Source organism: Ambystoma mexicanum, chromosome 11, assembly GCF_040938575.1.
Source record: "Ambystoma mexicanum isolate Mex_15411 chromosome 11, UKY_AmexF1_1, whole genome shotgun sequence".
Lineage (NCBI taxonomy): Eukaryota > Metazoa > Chordata > Amphibia > Caudata > Ambystomatidae > Ambystoma > Ambystoma mexicanum.
Genome location: NC_090934.1, coordinates 96,176,349 through 96,200,150, shown reverse-complemented (window position 1 = coordinate 96,200,150; position 23,802 = coordinate 96,176,349). Strand labels below are relative to the sequence as shown.

Sequence of the window (23,802 nt, the reverse complement as noted above, 5' to 3'; positions counted from 1 at the left end):
GTCTGTGCAGAAAGAAAGTGGGGGAAAGGGTAGAGCACAAGAGGAACCAAACAAAGTACAAACGGGGTAAGACCAACTAAAGCGGTAAAGAGGAGGGGGTAATGACTGTGGAAGCCACGTAAACACACAATGGGAACACATCCTGCGGGAAGGGGCAAGTAAGGTCCAAGGTGCCCTTGGCTCGAGGAGATGTCTCTTGAGGGATGTGTACTATTAACTATTCTATGGAAGCGTGAAGGCTCGGGCTGTCTGAGGATGAGCGGAAAGTCCTTGATAAAAGAAGCAGCAGCAGCTTAGTACTAAAGGGACTGCCAAGCCAGAAGGACAAGAGCGCCCTCTCCAGGATGGACTGTGCCATAGCGGATTGTGAGGTGGCAGGGGGTCCAATTTACAGAAACCCGTGTAGGCCATGGCTCCCTAGTGTACAATGTTTTATGCCATCAAATTGGGATGGTTTTTGGATGGTCGCCACGCGTTATATGAAGTACTTGGCAAGCTATGCAAATGCTAGCTGACAGCAGGCCCGAGAGGCACGGGGGTCCAGCATCAGAGAGCTTGGTGAAGGTTTAGGGTTGGAACCTAGGCTAGGTGTCGAGCTTCTCCGGGGCCGACATATGGCACATCCGACAGCCCTACATATAAGATGCCAACTATAAAAGTAGAGACCAAGTGACCTCTAATCTTTAGGCCTGTCCTGGGAGGAACCTGCTCTCTCTGTGCCAAGTGGTCTTCTGTGCCTGGCACACTGGTGCTGCGTGGTGGCAAACCAAGCGGTACTTGAAAGACGAAAAGTGGACAAAGGAATACGGTCCATAATGGCTAATGGCCCTTATTGCTTATTACATGGGACAGGATGCTGTAAGCCACCAGGAATGGATAACTTGTCTGGTTTGGTAGTGGGAGCGCGTCAGACCACCTGCCTTCAGGTGCATTCTCCTCCCTCTCGCCGGACCTGTCCAGCAGGTTCACAGGCGTCACATTTATCTAGAAGCCTCGTTTCGTCTAAGCGGCACTCGTTCCGGGCACTAGAGTGCCCCCTTGTGTTTCTACCAAGACAGACAGTGGGGAAATGCTGAGCAGGAAGACTTCTAAGCGCTCTATGGCTGTAGAAGCCACTGAACTCTGGTTCCTGAGCAGTGCCTCCAACATCCGGGTCATGTCAGCAGGTTGCACTGAACGCAGTGGCCCGAGTTCTGAGGAATCTGGCCTGTCAAAGAAGGGCATGGCGTATTGCATGATTGTTGTGTAAATAACCTAACTACCACTGACCATCTAGATTATGGTGGGTTTTTAAAAAAAAGCAATAAAAAAAACCCTTGGACTTATGTGTGTGAGTAGAATAGGCCGTTTCAGCTAAAAGGCCACACGAGCTCAGCATCACCCATCAGCAATCACGGGAAGCTCGCCCCCAGACCAGAGCCACACAGCAGTGCACTATGGGTATGTAAATTAGCTGAAAGGCTTGCTTTTTGCACCATAGGAATGCACGTTGTTGGAAATAGCACCATTCTGAAAAGGAGGGCTCACAGGAAAGAACTGTCGTTTGCGCTGCAGTAAGCCTGTGCAAGAAACAGAACATACAAACAGGCGAATGCTTCACGTGTTACTTGCAGCCATACACACTCCCACACCCATGAGCAGAGACCAGGGGCACGCTGCAAATAAAATGCAGCCATCAAATCTTTACAAAAAGGGAATAATCGAACATATTGCCTAGACCAGGCTGGTTGCAGTGCACCAGGGGACATAAACCTTACTGAGAAATGTACAGGACCTGATAGGCTAGTTCTTCTTTTGCCATTGCCTGTGGGAGCTGCACAATGAAGAACCTTTGAAGAACAAGCAAGCTCTGACAAGGCAGGCATGCCTGGCGTGAAGCGGTGTCCGTCGCGGACCGATGGCCAGATACAGAGCCACACTCTGCTGTGCCGAAAACCAGAAGGAGCCATGCCTGCTATGTCACAGTCTGCTTAGCATATGGAGAAGTGCTTTTAAAATACCTGCCCTTGTGAGAATGGTTTGAAGGCATGGAGATGAACATGTGTAATAGGCATGCATGCATACGGTGTCCTATGATGTGTATACCTTCTGCACATATCTGTTGGCTCATGCAGAACATTTCTAGTTCTAGCAACCGGATTGGGTAGAAGTTTAATTAGGTTTAATCTTGTTCACCCTCTCCTCGTATTTTGGTTGGCTGATTCCAATTTTAACATTTGAATCGGCAGTCTGCCACCTTTGACTGCCAAGATGTTTTGTTTTGGAGTATAACGCCTATCAGACCTAGCCAGCACATTCAGTGGTGAAGGATCACGGTACTCGTAGTCCAAAACATCTGGCGAGCCACTGGTTGCAGACTCTTGATATGAATTAACAGACTCTATTGGTTGTCAGTTGTGAATGCTTGTCTCTTCAGCAACCTATCAACGCACAACGTGAATGGTCTAATGGTAACTGTACTATGGTAGCATCGTAAAGATGGGGCTTGGTACCCTAACTGATTTTAGTCAAACCTACAGAAAGGTTTTGCCATTTTATTTAGATGGCACCAACCAACTAGGTATAGTCGTAAAAACTTCAGTTTACTATTCAAATTGTGGCTTAAACGTTTTGGCAAACTCACCGGCAACATTATGGGTCAAACCACAGTGCATCATTTTGACAACATCCTCCTCTCGTTGGAAGAGGCGCTCTTGTGTATGTGGCGCACCCCACGGGCTGATTCATGTGAATCTTGAGTAATTTGGTCAATATCTTCTCCACCTCGTTCTAACACTGAGATACAAACGGGACATAATGAAAAGATGGGGTGGAGGCCTTTGCCGGCTCCCATCTAAGGTCCTGGCAGAAAGTGGTGATGGCGGGACAACTTTGCCTATGATTTCAAAGGGATCATACCCAGCGTTGGCACCCAAATCGACAGGACACTACGATTATTCCCTCTATGATGGAGCAATACCATGTTGTCCACGTTTAAGATCTTACGCCCCCAAATTATTGCACAGCCTCCTTAATCGAGGTAGGGTATATGTTCCGATTCCTATATCCTGCTGTGGTCCTTATGATTGTTGAACTTTCTCTGGGAATGTCAGGAGTGGGAACACACAGGGAGCTGTCTTCCTGGCAAGTGATGGCTAGAAGATACTTTTGTGCTTTAGCGTCGGCGATAGAGCCTCCATCACTTGAGTGCTTGACTTGTTCAGATGTGTTCCAGAACTGAGACTCCATGAACTACATGTGAGGTGCAGGACCTACCCTACCACCGCCGGGTGGGATCAACACCCTCTGTATTTGGCAACTCTGATGGGAGTGTGAAGTGACCTTCCATTTTTATTGGGCCACTGGATCGTACCCCAGTTAAGGCTGCAGTCTAGCACCCTTTCTTTGACAGTGATATGGTCAATTGGCATGCTTCAAAAAGGGTGATCAAACGAATGTATAAATAGAAATTCTCCTACATAGATTCCCTGTGTCATAATTGGGGGGCATTTTTACTGCCTCTCTCTTGGTTACATGACCATTAAAATCGTAAATATGTAGTTCTAATAAAGCACAAAGAAATACTCAATTTCCATCTCTCAGTTGGTCCAACCAGATCCGCCTGGTGGCAGCCATTTTGTTGGATCCATGTAGGAAGTGATGTCACTGTCAAGCATGCATTGGTTCATCAAAGGGCAGCCATTTTCTTTAACTTAAAAGAGGAATTGCGGTCACTTTCAGTCATCCGAAGGAGACCTTCTTTGCACACATGAGGAAGTGATGCACTGTCGCGGGCGGTGCCATGGTGTTGACTGAAGATCAGGAGAGATTGCATCATAACGGCCACCCAGGTTGATCAAAGTTCTGCAGTTTTGTGCCCTTCATACAGATCTTATCAAAGGGGAGTTCATTGTTCTCTAATGGACGCCCCACTATGCCACATGATGCCACAAAATGGCTGCCCCGTTGACCAATTAGGTTAGGAACTTCACCTAGCCTCGATAGCCTAAAATCAGGATGTTAATTGTTTGAAAACATTTGTTGTTATGTTTGGAAACGGGGGGAGGGGTTCTGTGCTTATTGCAATCACTTCTTCTAGAAGGTTTGTTGGTGCGAAAAGGTCATAATATCAAAACATTATGTCAAGCACGCGTTTCGATGACCAGGGTGTTTACAACAGTCTCATTCCAGAACTATCAAATCTTCATTCATTTACTAGAAGAAAGCACCCTATTATGGTTGCTGCTTGTCTCTCCCAGTGATGTATGTTTTTTAGCGTCTTAAAAAAGAGAGTTCATGGCTGATAAGCAGATCCTTGTCCATTAGCCGTTATGTAGGACAAATCAGGAACCCGGAGAAGGTTGAGTGGATATATTCTGTAGAGTATAGTCCATTGGCCTGATCCGACGGCATTTGCACCCAGACTTGGTCGTTCTCTTTGAGTTCAAGCACCGCGCTCCCTGAAGCTTGGTCAAGGAATCCTTTCTTGTACTCGTCGTAGGTGTACGTTGCAGGTATGTTGTTTTTGTAGAGTGCCACCCAGACGTTTGTCCCTTTGACGTGGACGTGGTATGCAAAATAGTACACCCCGGGAATTGGACATGTGAATATTCCAGTCGCTGTGTTGTAGCCATTGTGACCGTTGTACAAAGTCTTGTCAAACTTGACTGGCATCCCGGATGCCGGGAAGGGTGAGCTGAGAATGGCAGTGAATGCAGGAGCGATGCTAGCGGACAGTTCCCCTCTTCCGTACTGGGGCTTTCCTGGTTTCCCATTTCCCAATATGGCACCTTCTACACCGCCATCTGGCAGATGAAGGCCGGCTATACTTGATTCATCAAAGATGCCCGGTGGCCCTGGAGGACCTGGCAGACCCGGAGGCCCTTGAAGTCCATTGAGCCCGCGTTGTCCTGGAATTCCAGGTGGACCAGTGGGACCTGGCACTCCATTTTCTCCTACTTTTCCATTACCGGGAATTCCAGGGAGACCTGGCTCCCCCTTAAAGCCAGGTAATCCTTGTGGTCCGATCGGGCCTGATGGTCCTTGCAGCCCTGGAATTCCGGATGCGCCCCTCATACCAGGTTGACCTGGATATCCTGATTCACCCTTTTGACCAGCAGGCCCACTTATTCCTGGCACCCCTGGAGAGCCTATGAACCCCGCCTCACCTTTAGGGCCAATTGATCCACCGCTACCTGGCACTCCTGGCAAGCCTCTTTCACCTGGTACACCTGGTTTACCAGAAAAACCATTTGGACCTTGATCTCCAGGCAGTCCTTTAGAACCGGCAGGTCCAGAGGGCCCCATGTCACCCTTTAGTCCTGGCATCCCATGTTTACCTGGCATTCCTATTGCACCAGGAAGCCCTGGTGGTCCAATTATTCCTTGGGGCCCTGATTCACCTGGCTCCCCATCTAAACCTGGTTCGCCTGTGTCTCCCACTGGTCCTGGAGTACCGTTGGGTCCCCGATCTCCTTTCATACCAGGTAAACCAGGTTTTCCATAACCTGCAGCTCCTGGCATACCAGGTAAGCCACGCAGTCCAGCTTCCCCTTTAGGCCCAATTGGTCCTGGCATACCGGGCAACCCATTTGTACCAGGTTTCCCTAACCCATCAACACCTGCTGGGCCAGGTGCTCCCTGAGGACCAGGTGGCCCACGAATCCCAGGCTCACCAGAAAAACCAATGTCTCCTTTCTCCCCTGGAATGCCTGGTAGTCCATCAAGTCCAGGTTTTCCTATCCCATTTGGACCAGGAAGGCCAGGTGGGCCCTGTGGACCTCCACTCCCCTTAGGTCCAGGAATCCCAGGTTTTCCAAACCCATTTTCACCTTTTATGCCCTTATCCCCCCGAGGCCCTGCCTCACCCTTTGATCCAGGTTCTCCTCTAAATCCTGGTGGACCTGGTACACCTTGTGTTCCTGGCTTTCCATTTACAGAGAGGCCTGATGGCCCTGGAATACCGGGAGGGCCAGGCAATCCAGTTGGTCCATGCTCTCCTCTAAATCCAGGTTCACCTTTAGGTCCAGGAAGTCCTTTGTTCCCTCCTTTTCCTGGAACTCCGGGCATTCCTGGTTTACCCACACCAGGAAATCCTGGTGGACCAACGGGGCCTGGTTGTCCATGTAGACCCGGCTTTCCAATTCCTGGTTTTCCTGGAAATCCTGGTGGTCCAGGGGGTCCTCTTGGGCCAGGCTTCCCTGGGACACCTGGCTCCCCTTTGATGTCCATCGGAAGTACTGGTTGCATATCTGGCAGAGACACAAACCATAATAGAATATGTTAGATTACTTTACTTTATATGCACCAACAATAAACATCACATGATCTAAAAAAGATAACACAAGACGAGCTGAGTTAACTGGTCAGAATTTAGCATGCAATTGGGAATGAAACTTAATGCAAACAATATCTTGACTTCAAATGCCTCTCCATACCCGAGTGTCAGCACATGTGTTTGATGCAGAGCCACTGCTAGTAAACTGTAGGACCGGTCACGTTTGGACCACTTTGGAGGCCAACCCCACCGCGTGAAGAGAACTGAACATTGGTGAACATGTGGAGGAGACACAACATGCATCCATATTTGATAACCTTCAACTGCTACATTTCTACTGCCTAGAAATCATCAAAGCCAAGAAAGCGCTCTACTCCAGACGCACTGAATCAGCGCAACACAGCCGAAAGGAAATGTTCACGAAAATTAAAGAATTCCAAAACCCGGCAGCCTGCAACACAAACCTTATTCCAGCCCAAGATCTATGCCATCAAATAGCAATGCACTTCAAGAATCCCTGGAAAACAAAGGACAAACACTCCCCTGCCCCAACAACAAGCACTCCCCTGCCCCAACAACAAGCACTCCCCTGCCCCAACAACAAGCACTCCCCTGTCCCAACAACAAGCACTCCCCTGCCCCAACAACAAGCACCCCCCTTCCCCAACAACAAGCATTCCCCTGCCCCAACAACAAGCATTCCCCTGCCCCAACAATAAACACTCTCCTGCCCCAAAAATAAACACTCCCCTGCCCCAACAACAAACACTCCCCTGCCCCAGCAACAAGCACTCCCCCGCACCAACAACAAGCACCCCCTCCCCAACAACAAACACTCCCCTACCCCAACAACAAGCACCCCCCTTCCCCAACAAGCACCCCCCTTCCCCAACAACAAACACTTCCCTGCCCCAACAACAAGCACTCCCCTGTCCCAACAATAAACACTCTCCTGCCTCAACAATAAACACTCCCCTGCCCCAACAACAAACACTCCCCTGCCCCAACAACAAGCACTGCCCCGCCCCAACAACAAACACTCCCCTGCCCCAACAACAAACACTCCCCTGCCCCAACAACAAGCACCCCCTGCCCCAACAACAAACACTCCCCTGCCCCAACAACAAGCACTCCCCTGCCCCAACAACAAGCACTCCCCCGCCCCAACAACAAGCACCTCCTGCCCCAACAACAAACACTCTCTGCCCCAACAACAAGCACCCCCCTTCCCCGACACGCACTCTCCTGCTCGAACAACAAAAACTCCCCTGCCCCAACAACATGCACTCCCCTGTCCCAACAATAAACACTCTCCTGCCCCAAAAATAAACACTCCCCTGCCCCAACAACAAACACTCCCCTGCCCCAACAACAAGCACTCCCCCGCCACAACAACAAGCACCCCCTACCCCAACAACAAACACTCCCCTGCCCCAACAACAAGCACTCCCCTGCCCCAACAGCACACATTCCCCTGTCCCAACAATAAGCACTCCCCTGCCCCAACAACAGACACTCCCCTGCCCCAACAAGCACTCCCCTTCCCCAACAACAAAGACTCCCCTACCCCAACAACACGCACTCCCCTGCCCCAACAGCAAGCACTCTCCTGCCCCAACAACAAGCACACACCTTCCCCAACAACAAACACTCTCCTGCCCCAACAACAAGCACTCCTCTTCCCCAACAACGATCACTTTTTTGTCCCAACAACAAGCACTCCCCTGCCCAACAATAAAAACTCCCCTGCCCCATCAACAGGCACTTCTTTGCCCCAACAACGATCACTTCTTTGTCCCAACAAGAAGCACTCCCCTGCCCCAACAATAAACACTCCCCCGCCCCAACAAAAGACACTCCCCTCCCCTAACAACAAATACTCCCCTGCCCCAACAACAAACACCCGCCTGCCCCAACAACAAACACTCCCCTGCCCCACAACAAACACTCTCCTGCCCCAACAACAAACACTCACCTGCCCCAACAACAAACACCCCACTGCCCCAACAACAAACACACCACTGCCCCAACAACAAACACTCCCCCGCCCCACCAACAAACACTTCCCTGCCCAAACAACAAGCACTTCTTTGTCCCAACAACAAGCACTCCCCTTCCCCAACAATAAACACTCCCCTGCCCCAACAACAGACACTCCCCTTCTCCAACAACAAAAACTCTCCTGCCCCAATAACAAACACTCGCCTGCCCCAACAAAAAGCACTCCCTTGCCCCAACAACAAACACTCCCTGCCCCAACAACAAACACCCCCTGCCCGAACAACAAACACTCCTCTGCCCCAACAATAAACACTCCCCTGCCCCAACAACAAACACTCCCCTGCCCCAACACCAAGCCCTCCCCTGCCCCAACAACATGCACCCCTTCCCCAACAAGCACTCTCCTGCTCCAACAACAAAACACTCCCCTGTCCCAACAACAAGCACTCCCCTGCCCCACCAATATAACACTCTCCTGCCCCAACAATAAACACTCCCCTGCCCCAACAACAAACACTCCCCTGCCCCAACAACAAACACCCCCCTGCCCCAACAATAAACACTCCCCTGCCCCAACAACAAACACTCCCCTGCCCCAACAACAAGCCCTCACCTGCCCCAACAACATGCACTCCCCTGCCCCACAAATAAACACTCTCCTACCCCAACAATAAACACTCCCCTGCCCGAACAACAAACACTCCCCTGCCCCAACAACAAGCACTCCCCTGCCCCAACAATAAACACTCTCCTGCCCCAACAATAAACACTCCTCTGCCCCAACAATAAACACTCCTATGCCCCATCAACAAACACTCCCCTGCCCCAACAACAAGCACTCCCCTGCCCCACCAATAAACACTCTCCTGCCCCAACAATAAACACTCCCCTGCCCCAACAACAAACACTCCCCTGCCCCAACAACAAGCACTCCCCTGCCCCAACAATAAACACTCTCCTGCCCCACCAACAAACATTCCCCTGCCCCAACAACAAGCACTCCCCTGCCCCAACAACAAGCACCCCCTGCCCCAACAATATACACTCCCCTGCCCCAACAACAAGCACCCTGTGCCCCAACAACAAACACTCCCCTGCCCCAACAACAAACACTCCCCTGCAACAACAACAAGCACTCCCCCGCCCCAACAACAAGCACCTCCTGCCCCAACAACAAACACTCCCCTGCCCCAACAACAAGTACCCCCCTGCCCCAACAAGCACTCTCCTGCTCCAACAACAAACACTCCCCTGCCCCAACAACAAGCACTCTCCTGCCCCAACAATAAACACTCTCCTGCCCCAACAATAAACACTCCCCTGCCCCAACAACAAACACTTCCCTTCCCCAACAACAAGCACTCCCCCGCCCCAACAACAAGCACCCCCTGCCCTAACAACAAACACTCCCCTGCCCCAAAAACAAGCACTCCCCTGCCCCAACAACACAAATTCCGCTGCCCCAACAATAAACACTCCCTGCCCCAACAACAGACACTCCCCTGCCCCAAAAACAAGCACTCCCCTTCCCCAACAACAAAGACTCCCCTACCCCAACAACACGCACTCCCCTGCCCCAACAACAAACACTCCCCTGCCCCAACAACAAGCACTCCCCTGCCCCACCAATAAACACTCTCCTGCCCCAACAATAAACACTCCCCTGCCCCAACAACAAACACTCCCCTGCCCCAACAACAAGCACTCCCCTGCCCCAACAATAAACACTCTCCTGCCCCACCAACAAACATTCCCCTGCCCCAACTACAAGCACTCCCCTGCCCCAACAACAAGCACCCCCTGCCCCAACAATAAACACTCCCCTGCCCCAACAACAAGCACCCTGTGCCCCAACAACAAACACTCCCCTGCCCCAACAACAAACACTCCCCTGCAACAACAACAAGCACTCCCCCGCCCCAACAACAAGCACCTCCTGCCCCAACAACAAACACTCCCCAGCCCCAACAACAAGTACCTCCCTGCCCCAACAAGCACTCTCCTGCTCCAACAACAAACACTCCCCTGCCCCAACAACAAGCACTCTCCTGCCCCAACAATAAACACTCTCCTGCCCCAACAATAAACACTCCCCTGCCCCAACAACAAACACTTCCCTTCCCCAACAACAAGCACTCCCCCGCCCCAACAACAAGCACCCCCTGCCCCAACAACAAACACTCCCCTGCCCCAAAAACAAGCACTCCCCTGCCCCAACAACACAAATTCCGCTGCCCCAACAATAAACACTTCCTGCCCCAACAACAGACACTCCCCTGCCCCAAAAACAAGCACTCCCCTTCCCCAACAACAAAGACTCCCCTACCCCAACAACACGCACTCCCCTGCCCCAACAACAAGCACTCTCCTGCCCCAACAAGCACTCACCTTCCCCAACAACAAACACTCCCCTGCCCCAACAACAAGCACTTCTTTGCCCCAACAACAATCACTTCTTTGTCCCAACAACAAGCACTCCCCTGCCCCAGCAACAAACACTTTCCTGCCCCAACAACAAGCACGCCCAGGCCCCAACAACAAGCACCCCCTGCCCCAACAACAAACACTCCCCTGCCCCAACAACAAGCACTCCCCTGCCCCAACAACACAAATTCCCCTGCCCCAACAATAAACACTCCCCTGCCCCAACAACAGATACTCCCCTGCCCCAACAACAGATACTCCCCTGCCCCAACAACAAGCACTCCCCTTCCCCAACAACAAAGACTCCCCTACCCCAACAACACGCACTCCCCTGCCCCAACAACAAGCACTCTCCTGCCCCAACAAGCACTCACCTTCCCCAACAACAAACACTCCCCTGCCCCAACAACAAGCACTCCTCTTCCCCAACAACAAACACTCCCCTGCCCCAACAACAAACACTCCCCTGCGCCAACAACAAGCACTTTTTTGCCCCAACAACGATCACTTCTTTGTCCCAACAACAAGCACTCCCCTGGCCCAGCAATAAACACTCCCATGCCCCAACAAAAGACACTCCCCTTCCCCAACAACAAGCTCTCCCCTGCCCCAACAATAAACACTCTCCTGCCCCAACAATAAACACTCCTCTGCCCCAAAAATAAACACTCCTATGCCCCATCAACTAACACTCCCCTGCCCCAACAACAAGCACTCCCCTGCCCCACCAATAAACACTCTCCTGCCCCAACAATAAACACTCCCCTGCCCCAACAACAAACACTCCCCTGCCCCAACAACAAGCACTCCCCTGCCCTAACAATAAACACTCTCCTGCCCCAACAACAAACACTCCCCTGCCCCAACAAGCACTCCCCCGCCCCAACAACAAGCACCCCCTCCCCCAACAATAAACACTCCCCTGCCCCAACAACAAGCACCCTGTGCCCCAACAACAAACACTCCCCTGCCCCAACAACAAACACTCCCCTGCCCCAACAACAAGCACTCCCCCGCCCCAACAACAAGCACCTCCTGCCCCAACAACAAACACTCCCCTGCCCCAACAACAAGTACCCCCTTCCCCAACAAGCACTCTCCTGCTCCAACAACAAACACTCCCCTGCCCCAACAACAAGCACTCACCTGCCCCAACAATAAACACTCTCCTGCCCCAACAATAAACACTCCCCTGCCCCAACAACAAACACTTCCCTTCCCCAACAACAAGCACTCCCCCTGCCCCAACAACAAACACCCACTGCCCCAAAAACAAACACTCCCCTGCCCCAACAACAAGCACTCCCCTGCCCCAACAACACAAATTCCCCTGCCCCAAAAATAAACACTCCCTGCCCCAACAACAGACACTCCCCTGCCCCAACAACAAGCACTCCCCTTCCCCAACAACAAAGACTCCTCTACCCCAACAACACGCACTCCCCTGCCCCAACAACAAGCACTCTCCTGCCCCAACAAGCACTAACCTTCCCCATCAACAAACACTCCCCTGCCCCAACAACAAGCACTCCTCTTCCCCAACAACAAACACTCCCCTGCCCCAACAACAAACACTCCCCTGCAACAACAACAAGCACTTCTTTGCCCCAACAACGATCACTTCTTTGTCCCAACAACAAGCACTCCCCTGGCCCAGCAATAAACACTCCCCTGCCCCAACAAAAGACACTCCCCTTCCCCAACAAAAAACACTCCCCTGCCCCAACAACAAACACTCCCCTGCCCCAACAACAAACACTCCCCTGCCCCACAACAAAAACTCTCCTGCCCCAACAACAAACACTCACCTGCCCCAACAACAAACACCCCCCTGCCCCAACAACAAACAATCCACTGCACCAACAACAGACACTCCCCTTCCCCAACAACAAACACTCCCCAGCCCCAAAAACAAACACTCGCCTGCTCCAACAAAAAGCACTCCCTTGCCCCAACAACAAACACTCCCTGCCCCAACAACAAACACCCCCTGCCCGAACAACAAACACTCCTCTGCCCCAACAACAAACACTCCTATGCCCCAACAACAAACACTCTCCTGCACCAACGACAAACGCTCCCCTACCCCAACAACAAGCACTCCCCTGCCCCACCAATAAATACTCTCCTGCCCCAACAATAAACACTCCCCTGCCCCAACAACAAACACTCCCCTGCCCCAACAACAAGCACTGCCCTGCCCCAAAAATAAACACTCTCCTGCCACAACAATAAACACTCCCCTACCCCAACAACAAGCATTCCCCCGCCCCAACAACAAGCACTCCCCACTGCCCCAACAACAAACACTCCTCTGCCCCAACAACAAGCACTCCCCCGCCCCAACAACAAGCACCTCCTGCCCCAACAACAAGCACCCCCCTTCCCCAACAAGCACTGTCCTGCTCCAACAACAAACACTCCCCTGCCCCAACAACAAGCACTCCCCTGCCCCAACAATAATCACTCTCCTGCCCCAACAACAAACACTCCCCTGCCCCAACAACAAACACGCCCCTGCCCCAACAACAAGCACTTCTTTGCCCCAACAACGATCACTTCTTTGTCCCAACAACAAGCACTCCCCTGCCCCAACAATAAACACCCCCCTGCCCCAACAAAAGACACTCCCCTTCCCCAACAACAAAAACTCCCCTGCCCCAACAACAAACACTCGCCTGCCCCAACAACAAACACTCCCCTGCCCCAACAACAAACACTCCCCTGCCCCACAACAAACACTCTCCTGCCCCAACAACAAACACTCACCTGCCCCAACAACAAACACCCCCGTGCCCCAACAACAAACACTCCACTGCCCCAACAACAAACACTCCCCTGCCCCACCAACAAACACTTCCCTGCCCAAACAACAAGCACTCCCAGGCCCCAACAACAAGCACCCCCTGCCCCAACAACAAACACTCCCCTCCCCCAACAATAAACACTCCCCTGCCCCAACAACAGACACTCCCCTTCCCCAACAACAAACACTCCCCTGCCTCAATAACAAACACTCGCCTGCCCCAACAAAAAGCACTCCCTTGCCCCAACAACAAACACTCCCTGCCCCAACAACAAACACCCCCTGCCCGAACAACAAACAGTGCTCTGCACCAACAACAAACATTCCCATGCCCCAACAACAAACACTCTCCTGCCCCAACAACAAATGCTCCCCTGCCCCAACAACACGCACTTCCCTTCCCCAACAAGCACTCTCCTGCTCCAACAACAAACACTCCCCTGCCCCAACAACAAGCACTCCCCTGCCCCAACAATAAACACTCTCCAGCCCCAACAATAAACACTGCCCTGCCCCAACAACAAACACTCCCCTGCCCCAACAACAAACACTCCCCTGCCCCAACAATAAACACTCTCCTGCCCCAACAATAAACACCCCCCTGCCACAACAACAAACACTCCCCCGCCCCAACAACAAGCACCCCCTGCCCCAACAACAAACACTCCCCTGCCCCAACAACAAGCACCCTGTGCTCCAACAACAAACACTCCCCTGCCCCAACAACAAGCACTCCCCTGCCCCAACAACAAGCACCTCCTGCCCCAACAACAAACACTCCCCTGCCCCAACAACAAGCACCCCCTCCCCAACAAGCACTCTCCTGCTCCAACAACAAGCACTCCCCTGCCCCAACAATAAACACTCTCCTGCTCCGACAATAAACACTCCCCTGCCCCGACAATAAACACTCCCCTGCCCCAACAACAAGCACTCCCCCGCCCCAACAACAAGCACCCCCTGCCCCAAAAACAAACACGCCCCTGCCCCAACAACAAGCACTCGCCTGCCCCAACAACACACATTCCCCTGCCCCAACAATAAACACTCCACTGCCCCAACAACAAAGACTCCCCTTCCCCAACAACAAAGACTCCCCTACCCCAACAACACGCACTCCCCTATCCCAACAACAAGCACTCTCCTGCCCCAACAAGCACTCACCTTCCCCAACAACAAACACTCCCCTGACCCAACAACAGGCACTCCTCTTCGCCAACAACAAACACTTCCCTGCCCCAACAACAAAGACTCCCCTGCCCCAACAACAAGCACTTCTTTGCCCCAACAACGATCACTTCTTTTGTCCCAACAACAAGCACTCCCCTGCCCCAACAATAAACACTCCCATGCCCCAACAAAAGACACTCTGCTTCCCCAACAACAAACACTCCCCTGCCCCAACAACAAGCACTCGCCTGCCCCAACAACACACATTCCCCTGCCCCAACAATAAACACTCCACTGCCCCAACAACAAAGACTCCCCTTCCCCAACAACAAAGACTCCCCTACCCCAACAACACGCACTCCCCTATCCCAACAACAAGCACTCTCCTGCCCCAACAAGCACTCACCTTCCCCAACAACAAACACTCCCCTGACCCAACAACAGGCACTCCTCTTCGCCAACAACAAACACTTCCCTGCCCCAACAACAAAGACTCCCCTGCCCCAACAACAAGCACTTCTTTGCCCCAACAAAGATCACTTCTTTTGTCCCAACAACAAGCACTCCCCTGCCCCAACAATAAACACTCCCATGCCCCAACAAAAGACATTCTGCTTCCCCAACAACAAACACTCCCCTGCCCCAACAACATACACTCGCCTGCCCCAACAACAAACACTCCCCTGCCCCACAACAAACACTCTCCTGCCCCAACAACAAACACTCACCTGCCCCAACAACAAACATTCACCTGCCCCAACAACAAACAGCCCCCTGCCCCAACAACAAACACTCCCCTGCCCCACCAACAAACACTTCCCTGCCCAAACAACAAGCACTTCTTTGTCCCAACAACAAGCATTCCCCTGCCCCATCAATATACACTCCCCTGCCCCAATAACAGACACCCCCCTTCCCCAACAACAAACACTACCCTGCCCCAACAACAAACACTCGCCTGCCCCAACAAAAAGCACTCCCTTGCCCCAACAACAAGCACCCCCAGCCCCAACAACAAACACTCCCCTGCCCCAACAACAAACACTCCCCTGCCCCAACAACAAGCACTCCCCTGCCTCAACAACAAGCACCTCCTGCCCCAACAACAAACACTCCCCTGCCCCAACAACAAGCACTCCCCTGCCCCAACAATAAACACTCTCCTGCCCCAACAACAAGCACCCCCTGCCCCAACAACAAACACTCCCCTGCCCCAACAACAAGCACCCTGTGCCCCAACAGCAAACACTCCCCTGCCCCAACAACAAGCACCCCCTGCCCCAACAACAAGCACCCCCTGCCCCAACAACAAGCACCCCCTGCCCCAACAACAAACACTCCCCTGCCCCAACACCAAGCACTCCCCTGCCCCAACAACAAGCACCTCCTGCCCCAACATCAAACACTCCCCTGCCCCAACAACAAGCACCCCCTTCCCCAACAAGCACTCTCCTCCTCCAACAACAAACACTCCCCTGCCCCAACAACAAGCACTCCCCTGCCCCAACAACAAACACTTCCCTGCCCCAACAACAAGCACTCCCCCTCCCCAACAACAAGCACCCCCTGCCCCAAAAACAAACACGCCCCTGCCCCAATAACAAGCACTCCCCTGCCCCAACAACACACATTCCCCTGCCCCAACAATAAACACTCCCCTGCCCCAACAACAGACACTCCCCTGCCCCAACAACAAAAACTCCCCTTCCCCAACAACAAAGACTCCCCTACCCCAACAACACGCACTCCCCTATCCCAACAACAAGCACTCTCCTGCCCCAACAAGCACTCACCTTCCCCAACAACAAACACTCCCCTGACCCAACAACAGGCACTCCTCTTCGCCAACAACAAACACTTCCCTGCCCCAACAATAAAGACTCCCCTGCCCCAACAACAAGCACTTCTTTGCCCCAACAACGATCACTTCTTTGTCCCAACAACAAGCACTCCCCTGCCCCAACAATAAACACTCCCATGCCCCAACAAAAGACACTCTGCTTCCCCAACAACAAACACTCCCCTGCCCCAACAACATACACTCGCCTGCCCCAACAACAAACACTCCCCTGCCCCACAACAAACACTCTCCTGCCCCAACAACAAACAGTCACCTGCCCCAACAACAAACACCCCCCTGCCCCAACAACAAACACTCCCCTGCCCCACCAACAAACACTTCCCTGCCCAAACAACAAGCACTTCTTTGTCCCAACAACAAGCATTCCCCATGCCCCATCAATATACACTCCCCTGCCCCAACAACAGACACTCACCTTCCCTAACAACAAACACTACCCTGCTCCAACAACAAACACTTGCCTGCCCCAACAAAAATCACTCCCTTGCCCCAACAACAAGCACCCCCTGCCCCAACAACAAACACTCCCCTGCCCCAACAACAAGCACCCCCTTCCCCAACAAGCGCTCTCCTGCTCCAACAACAAACACTCCCCTGCCCCAACAACAAGCACTCCCCTGCCCCAACAATAAACACTCTCCTGCCCCAACAATAAACACTCCCCTGCCCCAACAACAAGCACTTCTTTGCCCCAACAACGATCACTTCTTTGTCCCAACAACAAGCACTCCCCTGCCCCAACAATAAACACTCCCATGCCCCAACAAAAGACACTCTGCTTCCCCAACAACAAACACTCCCCTGACCAACAACATACACTCGCCTGCCCCAACAAAAAACACTCCCCTGCCCCACAACAAACACTCTCCTGCCCCAACAACAAACAGTCACCTGCTCCAACAACAAACACCCCCCTGCCCCAACAACAAACACTCCCCTGCCCCACCAACAAACAGTTCCCTGCCCAAACAACAAGCACTTCTTTGTCCCAACAACAAGCATTCCCCTGCCCCATCAATATACACTCCCCTGCCCCAACTACAGACACTCCCCTTCCCCAACAACAAACACTACCCTGCTCCAACAACAAACACTTGCCTGCCCCAACAAAAATCACTCCCTTGCCCCAACAACAAGCACCCCCTGCCCCAACAACAAACACTCCCCTGCCCCAACAACAAGCACCCCGTGCCCCAACAACAAACACTCCCCTGCCCCAACAACAAGCACCCCGTGCCCCAACAACAAACACTCCCCTGCCCCAACAACAAACACTCCCCTGCCCCAACAACAAGCACTCCCCTGCCCCAACAACAAGCACCTCCTGCCCCAACAACAAACACTCCCCTGCCCCAACAACAAGCACCCCCTTCCCCAACAAGCACTCTCCTGCTCCAACAACAAACACTCCCCTGCCCCAACAACAAGCACTCCCCCGCCCCAACAACAAGCACCCCCTGCCCCAAAAACAAACACGCCCCTGCCCCAACAACAAGCACTCCCCTAACAACACACATTCCCCTGCCCCAACAATAAACACTCCCCTGCCCCAACAACAGACACTCCCCTGCCCCAACAACAAGCACTCCCCTTCCCGAACAACAAAGACTCCCCTACCCCAACAACACGCACTCCCCTATCTCAACAACAAGCACTCTCCTGCCCCAACAAGCACTCACCTTCCCCAACAACAAACACTCCCCTGACCCAACAACAAGCACTCCTCTTCGCCAACATCAAACACTTCCCTGCCCCAACAACAATGACTCCCCTGCCCCAACAACAAGCACTTCTTTGCCCCAACAACGATCACTTCTTTGTCCCAACAACAAGCACTCCCCTGCCCCAACAATAAACACTCCCATGCCCCAACAAAAGACACTCTGCTTCCCCAACAACATACACTCGCCTGCCCCAACAACATACACTCGCCTGCCCCAACAACAAACACTCCCCTGCCCCACAACAAACACTCTCCTGCCCCAACAACAAACACTCACCTGCCGCAACAACAAACACCCCCCTGCCCCATCAATATACACTCCCCTGCCCCAACAACATACACTCCCCTTCCACAACAACAAACACTACCCTGCCCCAACAACAAACACTCGCCTGCCACAACAAAAAGCACTCCCTTGCCCCAACCACACACACTCCCTGCCCCAACAACAAACACCCCCTGCCCGAACAACAAACACTCCTATGCCCCAACAACAAACACTCCCCTTCCCCAACAACAAACGTTCCCCTGCCCCAACAACACACACTCCCCTACCCCAACAACAAGCACTCTACTTCCCCAACAACAAGCACTCTGTTGCCCCACCAACAAGCACTCCCCTGCCCCAACAACAAACACTCCCCTTCCCCAACAACAAGCCCTCCCCTTCCCCAACAACACACACTTCTGTGCCCCAACAACAATCACTTCTTTGCCCCAACAACAATCACTTCTTTGCCCCAACAACAAGCACGTTTTTGTCCCAACAACAAGCACTCTCCTGCCCCAACAACAAACACCTCCCTGCCCCAACAACAAACACTCCCTGCCCCAACAACAAACACTCCCCTGCCCCAGCAACAAACAATCCCTTGCCCTAACAACAAACAATCCCCTGCCCCAACAACAAACAATCCCCTGCCCCAAAAACAAACAATCCCTTGCCCCAACAACAAACAATCCCCTGCCCCAACAACAAACAATCCCCTGCCCCAAAAAAACACTCCCCTGCCCCAACAACAAACACTCCCTGCCCCAACAACAAACACTCCCTGCTCCAACAACACACACTCCCTGCCCCAACAACAAACACACTCCCTGCCCCAACAACAAACACTCCCCTGCCCCAACAACACACACTCCCTTCCCCAACAACAAAAACACTCCCTGCCCCAACAACAAACACTCCCTTGCCCAACAAAAAACACTCCCCTGCCCCAACAGCAAACAATTCCCTGCCCCAACAACAAACAATCCCCTGCCCCAACAACAAACAATCCCCAGCCCCAAAAACACACACTCCCCTACCCCAACAACAAGCACTCTACTTCCCCAACAACAAGCACTCTGTTGCCCCACCAACAAGCACTCCCCTGTCCCAACAACAAACACTCCCCTTCCCCAACAACAAGCCCTCCCCTTCCCCAACAACACACACTTCTGTGCCCCAACAACAATCACTTCTTTGCCCCAACAACAATCACTTCTTTGCCCCAACAACAAGCACGTTTTTGTCCCAACAACAAGCACTCTCCTGCCCCAACAACAAACACCTCCCTGCCCCAACAACAAACACTCCCTGCCCCAACAACAAACACTCCCCTGCCCCAACAACAAACAATCCCTTGCCCTAACAACAAACAATCCCCTGCCCCAACAACAAACAATCCCCTACCCCAAAAACAAACAATCCCTTGCCCCAACAACAAACAATCCCCTGCCCCAACAACAAACAATCCCCTGCCCCAAAAAAACACTCCCCTGCCCCAACAACAAACACTCCCTGCCCCAACAACAAACACTCCCTGCTCCAACAACACACACTCCCTGCCCCAACAACAAACACACTCCCTGCCCCAACAACAAACACTCCCCTGCCCCAACAACACACACTCCCTTCCCCAACAACAAAAACACTCCCTGCCCCAACAACAAACACTCCCTTGCCCAACAAAAAACACTCCCCTGCCCCAACAGCAAACAATTCCCTGCCCCAACAACAAACAATCCCCTGCCCCAACAACAAACAATCCCCAGCCCCAAAAACACACACTCCCCTACCCCAACAACAAGCACTCTACTTCCCCAACAACAAGCACTCTGTTGCCCCACCAACAAGCACTCCCCTGCCCCAACAACAAACACTCCCCTTCCCCAACAACAAGCCCTCCCCTTCCCCAACAACACACACTTCTGTGCCCCAACAACAATCACTTCTTTGCCCCAACAACAATCACTTCTTTGCCCCAACAACAAGCACGTTTTTGTCCCAACAACAAGCACTCTCCTGCCCCAACAACAAACACCTCCCTGCCCCAACAACAAACACTCCCTGCTCCAACAACACACACTCCCTGCCCCAACAACAAACACACTCCCTGCCCCAACAACAAACACTCCCCTGCCCCAACAACACACACTCCCTTCCCCAACAACAAAAACACTCCCTGCCCCAACAACAAACACTCCTTTGCCCAACAAAAAACACTCCCCTGCCCCAACAGCAAACAATTCCCTGCCCCAACAACAAACAATCCCCTGCCCCAACAACAAACAATCCCCAGCCCCAAAAACAAGCACTCCCCTGCCCCAACAACAAGCACTCCCCTGCCCCAACAACAAACACTCCCTGCCCCAACAACAAACACTCCTCTGCCCCAACAGCAAACAATCCCCTGCCCCAACAACAAACACTCCTCTGCCCCAACAACACTCCACTGCACCACCAAAGAGAAATCACCCCTGGAAGCATCTGCTCTGTTGCTAACCACCTGCTGCCCCTTCTTCTTGAAGGATTGTCTCCCTACTGTAGACTCTTACCGTGCAAGATTTCCAGAAGATGCCTGCTCACCCTCATCCCCCCAGGTTTTTAAAAACCTCATGAAACATCAGGAGCTAATATCTGCATATTGATACTTCTTCGATAATTCAATGAAAACCAGGAGTGTCCCTCTACTATTAAAATCAGCTTATGTCAGGCAACTGCTCCAAAAATAGAGAGCTTACCCAAATGGCCCTGCCCACTATCGCCCAATCTCAAGCGATTCTTTCATCAGGGAAATACTGCAAAGGAAATCATGAATGGGCAATTCAGGGATTTAATTGAAACAAGTAACCTGCTTAATGCGGCACAGCAAAGCTTCAGAGTAACAAAGGGCTCAGAATCAGTCGCCATGGGACCCACTAAAGAACTATACGGCCAATACACCTGGAAGAGCTCTCATCCTTTTGGACCTTTCAGTAGCTTTTCATACCGTTATCCATGGGACTCTGCTGAAAGGCTGGTAGATATCGGGATGAAAGGAGTACCCTTTGCTGGGCTACCTCCTTCCTTACCAACAGAACTGAAACCGCTATTATGGCCCCTTTCAGATCCCAGCCACTTTGCCTCGACTGTAGAGTAGCCCAAGGTTCCTCACTGTCACCTCTCCTGTTCAACATCTACATGACTCCACTTCTTAGACTGGATTACCCAAACGGCCTTCAGCTAGGACTGCTGGAATATCTTCTGGAAAAGCTACAAAGAGCACAAAGGGCAACAGCTGGTCTACTCCAGAAGATGAAAAGGCTCAAACACATCACGCCGAACCTCTCCTGTTTCACAAGGTACCCATCAAAAACGAATACACTTCGAAACCCTCTGGGCTCACTACTGTGCTTACCATGGAAAGGGCCCAAGGTGCTGCATGAGGATTTTTCGGCATTGCAGACCCTCCTGTACTCTTAGGTCAAGTAGTACCACTCTCGCCCTTGTTCCCCATGTCAAAGGTATAAGACAAGGAGAACCCGCTTTCTCCATATAGGCTACCAGACTTTGGCACATCCTTCCCAAACATCTTTGCATGAAAGCGAACCACCAGGCATTCAGGAAGCACTGAAAATGTGGCTCTTTGAACCGGGTGAACAAGAACAACCCCAGATTAACCCGACTGGAATCACTGGCATCTATACATGCCAAGCCATTAAGCCTGTAAGCACGTACCTGGCCAACAAACATAACTTTAGACAATGGAGACGACTATGTTGAAACAAAGCAAGCTTGCCACAAACAACGCTAAAATCACTGAACATATACACCAGACCTTGTCACAGCTTATCCTCCCTCACCGATTTATCACTGCTCAATCTTTTGTTTAACATCACTTTAACACCCATGCAGCAGACAGGTAATGGGTGCTTCCAACCTGTACTCACCCGCATCACAGCCTTTCCGTCCCTTGCCGAACCCACTATCCCATTAACATTACCCCCAATCCCTTTTTTTAGAGATCTGCATTCAAAGTGGTCAACTATATCGGTAGAAGGGCGCTGTACAAGACTACTTTACCATACCCCACCTTTGCCTTCAACATAAAGGACTCTTTGCCTTACTGTGGAGGCATCCGGCTTCCCCCCCTAGAGTGGCACAATTTTAAACCATACCTACAAACGCAATAACTTTATTTAATTTATAAAGTGCCTTTCGCCAAAAGCGCCATTGCAAAAATGAGAAAACGGTACCATTTACATGATAATCCAAAAAAAAAAAACAGAAGGAGGGCGGATAGAAACAGAAATTCCCTAGGTAGAAAGAAGAGAGAGAAGTGCTTTCATGTTAGGTTGAAAAATATGAAGAGATGAAGAGCGAATGGAGAGAGGAAGAGAATTCCAGTGTTTAGGGGCTAAGAAAGCAAACGTTCACTAATGGGACGAAGCACAGGGGCGTTTGGGGACAGTGCAAAAAGGCAGATTCTGTGAGACCTGCAAAGAAAGATAAGGAGGAGTGAAGCTGTGAGTACATTTCAAAACAATAGAAAGCAAATGATAGACAAGACATGATTCAAAAGGAAGTAGTGAAACAGAAGGAATTGTGCGATCGGACCAACAAAAAAAAAGGTCCAACAGTACAAAAAGTCTAGAAAAATGCTACCACCAAAGGTTCGAAAACCAAAAGTTCGATCCATTATAGGTAAGTATAAAAAATAAAATTAAAAGAAAACTGTGGGGGATGTGGGGGTATCCCCCACAACACCCAGCTCACTATACTTTACAGTATAGTGAGCAGGGGTTGCAGGGGAAACTCCTGCAACTCCCGAAGAAAACAAAACAAAAAAGGAAAAGGACCCTGCAGCGCCAGTTCCCGATCACGGAAGTGAACAGGAACAGGTGTCGCAGGGACACAGCTTGAAGAAAAGCTAAGTAGGGTTTGTTTATGTTGGGGGTGTGGGTGTGTTGAGGGTGTGGGTGGGGGGCGTGTTGTGGGTGTAGGTAGGGGTGTGGGTATGTAGGGGTTTTGAACGTGTGTTCGGATGTGAAATGTACAAACCTTTTGTGGTTTGTACATTTCACATGCAAACTTTTCGGCCGCTGGAAAATCAGGCCAGGGGAGTCCTTACTCTCATCCACCCATCATCCTGCGGTCGGATCACGTAGATCCAAACAGACAGTAAAGAAGCTGTGATAGAGGAGCACAAAGGTTAATAGAAGAGAAGACAAACCGAAGAAATATAAACAGATCAGAGAGGAAGTAGATGTGAGGCAGGAAGGCCAAGAAGAAGAGAAGAGCAGTTGTCGATACGAGA

At 51.8% G+C, this 23,802-nt stretch overlaps 1 protein-coding gene across 2 annotated transcripts in view; it reads right to left on the bottom strand.

Moving 5' to 3' along the window:
* Positions 1-1,869: 1,869 nt before the first annotated feature.
* The window catches only part of COL8A2 (collagen type VIII alpha 2 chain), a 126,653-nt gene continuing 104,720 nt past the window's right edge, over positions 1,870-23,802 (bottom strand). For both annotated transcript variants that reach the window (XM_069622611.1, XM_069622612.1), the window contains exon 2: positions 1,870-6,230. In XM_069622611.1, the coding sequence (XP_069478712.1) occupies positions 4,309-6,230 (1,922 nt within the window). In that variant the 3' untranslated portion in view covers positions 1,870-4,308. The remainder of the gene's footprint in view (positions 6,231-23,802) is intronic.